The 9,217-nt window shown below is 46.4% G+C and overlaps 1 protein-coding gene across 20 annotated transcripts in view; it reads right to left on the bottom strand.

Annotated features, from left to right (window-relative positions):
- The window catches only part of LOC117563755 (muscle-specific protein 300 kDa), a 117,043-nt gene that overhangs the window by 10,307 nt on the left and 97,519 nt on the right, over positions 1-9,217 (bottom strand). For 18 of the 20 annotated variants that reach the window (XM_052003292.1, XM_052003295.1, XM_034242243.2 and 15 more), the window contains 3 exons: positions 8,239-8,349; positions 7,603-7,767; positions 471-7,541 (listed from right to left, as the gene is read on the bottom strand). In XM_052003292.1, the coding sequence (XP_051859252.1) occupies positions 471-7,541; positions 7,603-7,767; positions 8,239-8,349 (7,347 nt within the window). The remainder of the gene's footprint in view (positions 1-470; positions 7,542-7,602; positions 7,768-8,238; positions 8,350-9,217) is intronic. The other 2 variants (XM_034242241.2, XM_034242258.2) reach the window with 1 other exon arrangement.

Genomic DNA, 9,217 nt, shown 5'->3' on the forward strand with positions numbered 1-9,217 from the left:
CACGAAAGCTTTACAACAGAAGCTTTTCACATACGAACACTTTGCAGCTGATTGCAAAGCTTTGTGTGCTTGTCTTCGGTAACGATTTTAAAACATGCGCGCGTTTTTTGTAAGGCACATTAAAAACGCGTGCGGGTTTGGGGCGTTTTTAAATAGCGCTGAGTTTTTGATTTTCAATGCTCAATTATTTACTTGTAAATGTTTGATATTAATAAATTAATTAATATTATGATTATCTATCCTTATCCTTGAATTTATAATTAAATCTTTCAATAATTTTAAGGTTCTGTTATTTGAAGTGAATGTTGTGAATGCTGCGAATGTTCACGTTTAACTGAACGCAGGCAGAAGACGCTCGCGGTTTTTATTGCATTTCTGCAGATAAGCGGACAATGTTGAGCATGTCTTGTTATGCTGCGCAGGTAGTATAGACTGCTATAAAATTTGCTGAATTTCAACTGGAAACTTACCTCCAATCTCTCGGTGGCCTTGCGCAGGCGTTCGTAGTCAACCTGTCCGTGGACACGTATCAGTTCCATCATAAAGTCCGTCTCCTGCACAGAGCCATGCACCAGCTCCAACTGTCGCTCGTAGCGCAGCCAGATAGCCAAACGATTGCGTAGTATGGCCATGATATTGGTGCACTTGCTCTCGAGGAAAGCATGATCATCTTGCAGTTGCGATATGTCACGTTCCAGTTTCACAGGCGACACGGACATCTTCAGACGCATGGGCAGCGTGTGGAGCATTTGGCGTATACGCATTATTTCCTGCCAACTGTTAACGAGTTCTTCACCGGCTGCCTGGCAATCGGCAACGGCCTTCTCGATCACATCGGCTCCTTGACGTTCGGCCGCCTCGCATTCATCGAGTATGACCGAGATCTTGGCCTGATGTTTGCGCTGATTGCTGATGCCTTCGTGTATGGCCTGCAGCTGATCGCGCAGCACGGAAGCAAATTCGAGTTCCTCAGCAATCTGTGTGGTAATCTTGTGAGACAGAGCAAAGAGTTCGCCCACCTTCTCGGGCTCAATCGCAGGCTCCTGGAGGCCAATGCGACCCAGTTCGTTGCCAATGAAGCCGACGCGAGTGCGCAGCACTTGAACCCGCTCAATGTACAGACTGAGTTCCTCCTCGTTCTTGATAACACCCTTCATGCTGGTCATGGTCAGGTAGATTTCCTGCAATTCACGTTCGACCAACTTCAGTTTCTCATCGGGCGGCATATCTTCCGAGGAGAGGCACTCCACAATATTGTGCTGGATGAGCTCGATGGCCTGGGCCACGGCTTGCCAGCGATCCTCGAGCTGGGCATGGAATTGTCGTTGCAGCATCTCATCGGCCAATGGAATAACCTTTAGAGATTTCTCCAAACTGTGTCCTGCCTCATTGCGTATGTTGTTGTGGAGCTCAAAGCGTGCCTTGATCTCCCAGAACTGACGCATATGTGGTATGGGCTCCTCTGTGGGTTTCGTGGGTATTTGGATTTGACGCAATTCCTGCTCCGCTTCGCGTACGAATGCCTCCATTTTGTCGGTCTGTTGTTCGTACTGCACCCAGATTTCCTTGAAGATCAACAGGCGATGCAGATATAGTGCAACTTCTTCGCGCAGCTTCAACAATACAATCAGCGCCTCGTTCGTTTCCTCCACCAGATTTGGTGCTTGGACCAGCAATTGCAGTTTGTTGGCTATGCCCGAGAGTTGGGTCATCTTCACATAGTGATGCGAGATGTCATTGCTCAGCGATTGATAGAGCGTGGCATATTGATCGTAATCGGCGGAAGTTACAGCCGAGAGATCTGGCACACGTTGTTGTGCCACCTGTAGCCACTGCAACTCATCACGCATGCCCTTCTCCAGCACAGTCCAGCGGGAAGCGGCTTGCACCAGCTTCGAGGAACGTTCTGAGGCGCGCTCCAACAGCTGTGTGGCCTTCTGATAGAGTTCCTTGTGCAGTTCCGAGTGCTTCTCACGCGTCTCGCTGTCAATGTTCTCCTCCAAAGACTCGAGCATGGCCCGGCAATGGCTGAGATTGACAAAGAACTTGCGTTGTTTCTGCACCTCGTTGTTCAGCTGCTCCAGCGAACTGGATACAATCGGACTCTCCATCATCTTGTCGGCTAATACTGTGATGTTGGTGAACTCCTTCAGCGTTTGCTCGTACTCCTCGGCCAGGGATTGCAGTTGCAGCAGACGATCGCGCTCCGCCTCGATGCTGTTGCCAATGTTCATGCTCGCCTCGTAAGCGGCGTGCACATCCTGGGGCATCTTCTTGCCGGGGAAATCGCGTTGCACAAAGCGTGCCGTCTGCATGAGCTCAGCCAACGGCTGTTGGCAACCTGCGTGCTGCTGCTCAAGCTCATTAAGTATGGCCAGCTTCACGGAGAGCGGATGCTCTTGGCTGATTGCCTGCTCGTAGCGAAGCTGCAGTTGTTCCTGCATGACAGTCACTTCGTGGAAGAGCAGCTCAAAGTTGTGCCACTTGTCAAGATCATTGCTGTCTTGCTCTTGATTCTGCTGCGTCACCTGCTGCACTGCATCCACATGCTCCTTTAGTGTGTCCACACATTGCAAGAGCTCCTCACCCAATGGTTTGTCAACGTGCTGCAGTTGCCCCTCCAATGTTTGAACATTGTGTTTGATGGCATGCAACTCATCGTTCAGTGTATTGTAGTTGCTCAGCTTCTGTTCGGAAGGACCTTCATTTGAGTTCTGACGTATCAAATAGACACGATACTCGATCGTTTCCAGCCAGGTTGAGACCTTTTCAATGACCGTGATAACAGTAGTGTGTATGATGGTTTTGTCACCACTGCGAATGGCCGCATCCAAAGACTGTAACCCATCGTTGACCTCTACTAGGCGCTGTTCACTGGGCACTTGCTTAATCTGCTCGGACAGTGTTGCCAAGTGCAGCACATCGCTTAGCGGTGTTTGCTGCTGTGGTGAGGCTTGTTTCAGATGCCTGATACGATTATCAATGGCCTCCTTAGTTTCAGTCCACAACACTTGCGGCTGCTGTTGCTGCTTGTTGCCCGGATAAAGCTGCAGGCTCTCGCTCATGATTAGCGCTTGTGAAGCATCTAGCGGAGTCGGCGCCACATTAACGTTGCTCGTGGGTGCGACCCAAATGTTTTCTTGATTGACATCGGGGCCCGGTGTGATGGGCACAATCAGCTCCTCGGTGGGCGAGGCAACCTCTTCAATGGTTACTGACGAGGTGGGTCCAGTGCGTGACTTGCTGCTGCTGCTCTGTTGCTGCTGCGAGGCAATGCTTACCTTATTCTGCTCGGTGATGTGCACTGGCAGATCGGGATACTCGTCGTAAACCGTTGTTTTGGTGATTTGCAGCTGAACCCTTTGTGGTTTCTGCGCACCGCTCTCAGCGGGCTCAATTGGTTCGACTGTAGGTGGCACACATGGCACCTCTTCCACTTGCTGGTTGGTGGAGATTACAATGCCCGATTCCGACAACAGCTCAGGTGCAATCTCAACTGTAACACTGATTTGTTGATCCACTTCTGGCACTGCTGGTGGCTCCTTGGCATCCTTCTTGGCTTTTTTGCCCTTTTTGCTGGGCTTCTCCGGCTTGGGCAGCTCAATTGTTTGGGTGTACTCATACAAAGTTGGCTCCACCACGGATGTATCCGAGTCAGGTGGTATGGCCACTGTGGTACGCACCTCCAGCTCGTATGGTTCCGAAATGGATGTGGTAGTGAGTGAGCTGTCTTCCAGGGAAGCTGGCTGTTGCGGGCTATCCTGTCTCGGTGTGGTCTGCACAAGTACATCGTTCACCTCGACAGGTTCCACAGTGTTGGCAGCCATCAATTGCTCTGTGGGCTCCGGTGTCATTGTTTGCATTTGCGTCTCCGTTGTGGTCGTCACTTCTGTGAACGTGGACTGCTCTGTAGTGGGTACTGGCAAATCAATGGTCATATCCTTAACCAAATCGTTAACCAGCGATGGCACCACTTGTTCACTCCTGGGCTCAACATCACGTGGAGATTCCTTAGGCGTTGTTTGCAACTCCTTTTCAATGGTGGTTGTCACAATTGTTTGACTGGATATCTCGACAGTCTCGCGGGGTTGGCCGCTGACATCGGTTTGGATTTCTGTTGTCGAGACTTCTACTGGCTCCGGCTGCTCGTCCTGCGTACGTGGCGTCGTCTGAGCTTCGGTTTCCGTAATCTCCACAATCAGTGTTTGGGATTCATTTTCCTGATTGTCGGGTTGCACATCCAGACTGGTTTGCACTGCCGTCTCATCGAGCTGTGGCTGATGCTGTGGCGATGTCTGCGAGGATTTAATCTCTTGCTCGACTTCTACAGCTGTTGGTGTTGGCACACGTGGTGTCGTCTGCTGCTCCACGTCCTCGACGAGTGCGAGCTCAACGACTTCTGTTGGGATAACCAGTTCAGTGAATGGTTGGCGTGGCGACTCCGAAGGTGAAGTAATAACTGCATCCTCAATCACTTTGACGGTTGTATCAATGTCGATGCTGGACAAGTTACTCTCATCGCTGATCTGCACAATCGATTCATGACGCACCTTGCCCTCCGATTCAATGCTAGCGGTGTCGTCACGTGGCGAGTTGTCGGAAGAGATGGGTGCATGTGAATCTTCTTCCTCAGCTTTTTCCTTTTGCTGCTTCTTCTTCTTGCGGCGTTTCTTCTTCGAATCCGTGGAATCATCGTCATCGGCAACAGTCTTTTCTTCGGCTTCGTAGCCAGTTTCATGCACAGACTCCGCTTCGATATCGGAAACAGGAATCGGCTCGGGCAAAGCTTCCACTTTGGGTTCAGTCTTTGGTTGTGTAAGATCTTCGACAGGTTCCGAATCTCTTCTCTTCTTTTTCTTTCGACTTCGCTTGGTACTAGCGTCATCATCACGATCTGGGGTCGAGGCAACAACAGTTTCTACAATGGACATAGTAACCTTGCCGGGCAGTTGTGCTGCCGGTTCTGCCACATCCATAGCCACCTTTAGTACACCAACTCCGGCAGCTGTAGCCACCGAAGGTGCTGTGATCTGGTAGGTTTTACGTGGGGATTCGGCATCAGCTGCCTCGCCAGAAATGAACAGTTGAGTTGCCACACGCACATCAGTTTGGGGCGGCTTCGTTTCGACAATTTCAGAAATAACTGGTGATTCTGAAGTTGCAATTGCTGCTGTAGTCTGGGGCTGTTCCTTAATAGGGTCAGCTTGTGCTTGTTCTGCTTGCAGGAAGGCTTCCGTGTCAGTCTTTTTAGGTATTTGTGGCTCCTCCTCAACTTGAGGTTGTTCAGTCTCAGGTCTTGGGGATGTTGGTTCAAATTCATAGGATTCGAGAGAGACAGAATTGCCAGTTTCGGGACTTGTTGGCCAAATGGTATCAACTGGCATGGAAGGATCTTCAGCTGGTAGACCGCCAGCTGTCTGTCGAATGAGTGTGGTTTCATGATCAGAGAATTCAATGTTTGTGGGATTCAGATGATGTTCGACTGGCCAAATTTCATTGATATCTTCAACCACAGGCTCAATTTCGATCTCACTCTCTGTCTTGGTCTCTATTTCAGTCTCTATTGGTGTTGTTGTTGGGATTTCTTGTGGAATTGTAGTTGTAGTTGTTGTGCTAGTCGTTGTTGTTGTAGTTGTAGTTACTTCCGCTGCTGTAACATTAACGGGACTGGTAGTTGCAACTTCTACGGTTTCTTCAATGTCTACTTGAGGTGCTGACAATTCTACAGGTGCTTCTTTAGTCGTTTCAGTTGTTTTGGTTGTTGTTGTAATGGTTGTAGTTGTTGTTGGTGCTGTCTGTATATCGAGTTGTTGTTGTGGTTCTGGTTGTTGTTCTGGTTGTGTTGTTGTTGTGGTGCTGATGTTGATAGACTCAATATCAAATACCTGTTGCTGCGGTTCCACTGTCTCTGATTGGGACAGGTCCGTCGCAACTTCTTCGATGACGACACCTGGCTCCTGCATCAAACGCTGGAACTCCTCTTCACTCACCACTTTGCCATTCACCGTTCGCACTATGTTGATATTCACATGCGGTGATGTCTCCTCTTCCGTGACCTCAATCTCTTCTGGCTCCTCAACAATTTCCTCAGTCACATGCTCCTTTCCGTTAACGATTGTCACATGCTTGATAATCTTGCGTGTTTTGCGTATAACCTTGCGCGTCACCTGCTGCATCACGGTGCGTATGCTGCCGTGTGTCTCCAGGTCAGACTGTCCAGCTTCGGCACGGAATGGTTGCAATTTGCCTTCGGTATCAGGACTCATCAGCTGCTCATATTGCTCAATCACTGGCTCGGTTTCGAACTCGCTAACAGTTACCGTATCAGGCTGAGAGCCATCCAGAAGTGTGCCTCTTGTCTGCTGTGTGATCACAGTGCGTACACTGCTCTGTTGGGGATCAGCAATGGTATCTGTGTTCTGCACATTCTCCAAATTGATTTGACCAGTAGACTTTACTTCAATGTTGCCATCGGCATCGCTGACAGTCTCGATGGAGCTGATCTGTTGTTGTTGCACGATTTGTTGACGCGTACGAGTTGTGATCTTCTTCACAACAATATGCTTGGTGCCATCTGCACCAACAACCACCTCGGTGGTTGTGTCATCGGGCTCCACGAATGTAGTTTCGAATGCCTGAGGTACATTTTTCAGTATCAACTCGGTGGCACGGTCAACATCGCCCTTGGGCTGCTGATGATAACGCGCCTCGATCTCCACATTCTCGGGTGTCTCATCGACATGCTTGTTCAGAGTCGTATCAATCTGTATCGTCTGTTGGCCATCCTGCAGTGTCTGCGTCACCATTATGTTCTCAGTTGGTGGACGTTCCTTTAGCGTTTGCAGTGCCACTTCAGCTGTTTCAACGGGCGCCACTGGCAGAGGTTCCTGGAAACTTGTTTGGGCCTCCACATTACTAGTGGTTATCTGTGGTTGAACAGGCTGTTGTGGCAACTGTTGCTCTGGCTGTCGTTCACTGAATGATGTCTGCGTCTCCACATAGATGCCGGTTGGTTTGACTTCCTCCTCAGGCATCGAGCTGGAATCAATTGTGTTCTCGTTGGATTCGATTGATTCAGGTGCCGTATGAGTGCTAATTGGTGGCTGAATCTTGGCATCCTCCAGCACACGCTGTCGCTGAGCATCATCGCTCTTGGCCTTGCGCAGCTCCACGATGCGTTTCTCAATAGTGAAGATACGTGTGGTCGCCACAGTGATTTGCTCACGCAATATGATGATTATGCTCTGGAGCTGTTCCATAAGTGTATCGGCCAAAGGAGCCACATCGGGTTGGCCCTGCAATTGACGTGTCTGCTCAACCAAATCATCCATAGACTGCTGGCGCTCCTTTAACGTGCGCAATAATTGCTGGCTGCGTTCGACCTGTGTCTTGAGCACAAGTTCATCGTTGGTGCTCTCGGGCGTTGTCTCAAACGAGGCCAGTTCGGCGGATACTTCGTTGATCCACCGTTCGAGTTCCAATAAATGACGCTGATACTCATCGATCTCCTGCTCGCGCTTCTTTTGACCATGCATTGCGTTCTGCAAACACAAAAGTAATTAATAATTGTGTGGCAATAGTATGAATTTATTAATGACTTACGGCTATCATGGTGATGCCTTGCTGTGTGCGTCGCAAAAGCAGATCAATTCGATCTGTAGTTTCGTTAAGCAGACGCTCGGTAGCCGGATCTGTGGGCAATGCCTTCGCTTGTTCCTTGAGGTTGCGTGCTTCTTTCTCGTGTACTTCCAGATTGTCTTGGATTAGCTGTGCACCGGGCAAAACAACATAATTCATTTAACAAACTGTTAATCGGCAATAATAATAAAAACTGAAAATATATTTCGACCTAGAATAAAAAGTAATTGTACGACTGCAAAGGCTTGACTACTTGAATATAGACATTTCTAACGTTTCTACACAAATTATACTAGAAAGATTTCACTATCTATTCGAGTTTGAAATGTACGATTGTTTATGGAATGATGCGATTGTGTTATTTAATTTGTGTGACACACGCCAGCATCCATTAATCGTTTCAAAAATAATAAAAATTCAATTAATCAACTAGTGTATTTACAGTGTGAGTAGTACTAAGTAGTAAGTAAATCTACGAAATATTGGTGTTATTGTTAAAGATTGCAAGTCGAACACGTGCATCCAAACAATTCGTTTGTTAGATTGCTGCTTTACAGTTCTCTACGTATGCGAGACGTATATAGTCAAAGATTTTATTACCTTCAGTCCCTGTAGCATGCCTTCCAAGCTGCTGTAGTTCATATTTCCAATGCCATCCTCGACGGTTGAGAGCGATTGTAGCAGTTCGTCAAGTTCTTGCGTTAATAATTCCTATAATTTTGCATAACACAATTTTAATTTGTGCGGGAAGGAACATTAATGAATATGTTAATACAAATATTGCATAAATGGCTTTGTTTTGATTTTTTTCTTGTAAATATTTGTTGTCGGCTTCTATACTGTTACAACATATTTACACATCAAACAAAATGGATGCAAGGCAGTCAGCCATATAAAAGGATAGGCAATGCATAATTAAAAAAACTTAGCTTAAATTGTAATTTCATAAACTGCTTGTAACGTAACGGCGCATGCGCATATTTAGAGTAAAGAGTATATGTATTATATATAACTTAAGATTTAAATGAGCGGAATTTTATGAAATTGGCGAATAGGACAGCGGATAGACAAAAGCACCTAGCGAAAGACTTAAAACTGATGGAAATCAGATTTATAAAATAATGAAAAAATACAATATTTTACATTTAATATTTTATGGTTGTCATACTATATAAATCAAATTATGAAAGATAATAGACGAAGAGTTGAATTTTTTCTATATTTAAAACTCAACGTTAAGAGACAATGAAATAGCACCGATATATAATACAACTAGATATAGTCGGTTAGTTAAAATAGATAATTACTCTTTTAAAGAATATAGTAATTTATTATCATTTGCCTTGAATGCATTAACTGAAAAAACCTATAAAAGTATATTCGATACCGGCTTTATACATTAAATGTTCTTTCAAATACTGAATTCTTACTTCCTCTTAATTTTCTTTGAATATAATATGGCAAATTCACTAATACACTTTATTGCACATACACATATATATTTTGTTGTATTATTTTTCACACAGTTTTTCGTTTTGGTAAAAAAGTTATTTTATTTTATTTTTGAATCAATAAAATG

The sequence above is a fragment of the Drosophila albomicans genome, chromosome 2L, assembly GCF_009650485.2.
Source record: "Drosophila albomicans strain 15112-1751.03 chromosome 2L, ASM965048v2, whole genome shotgun sequence".
Lineage (NCBI taxonomy): Eukaryota > Metazoa > Arthropoda > Insecta > Diptera > Drosophilidae > Drosophila > Drosophila albomicans.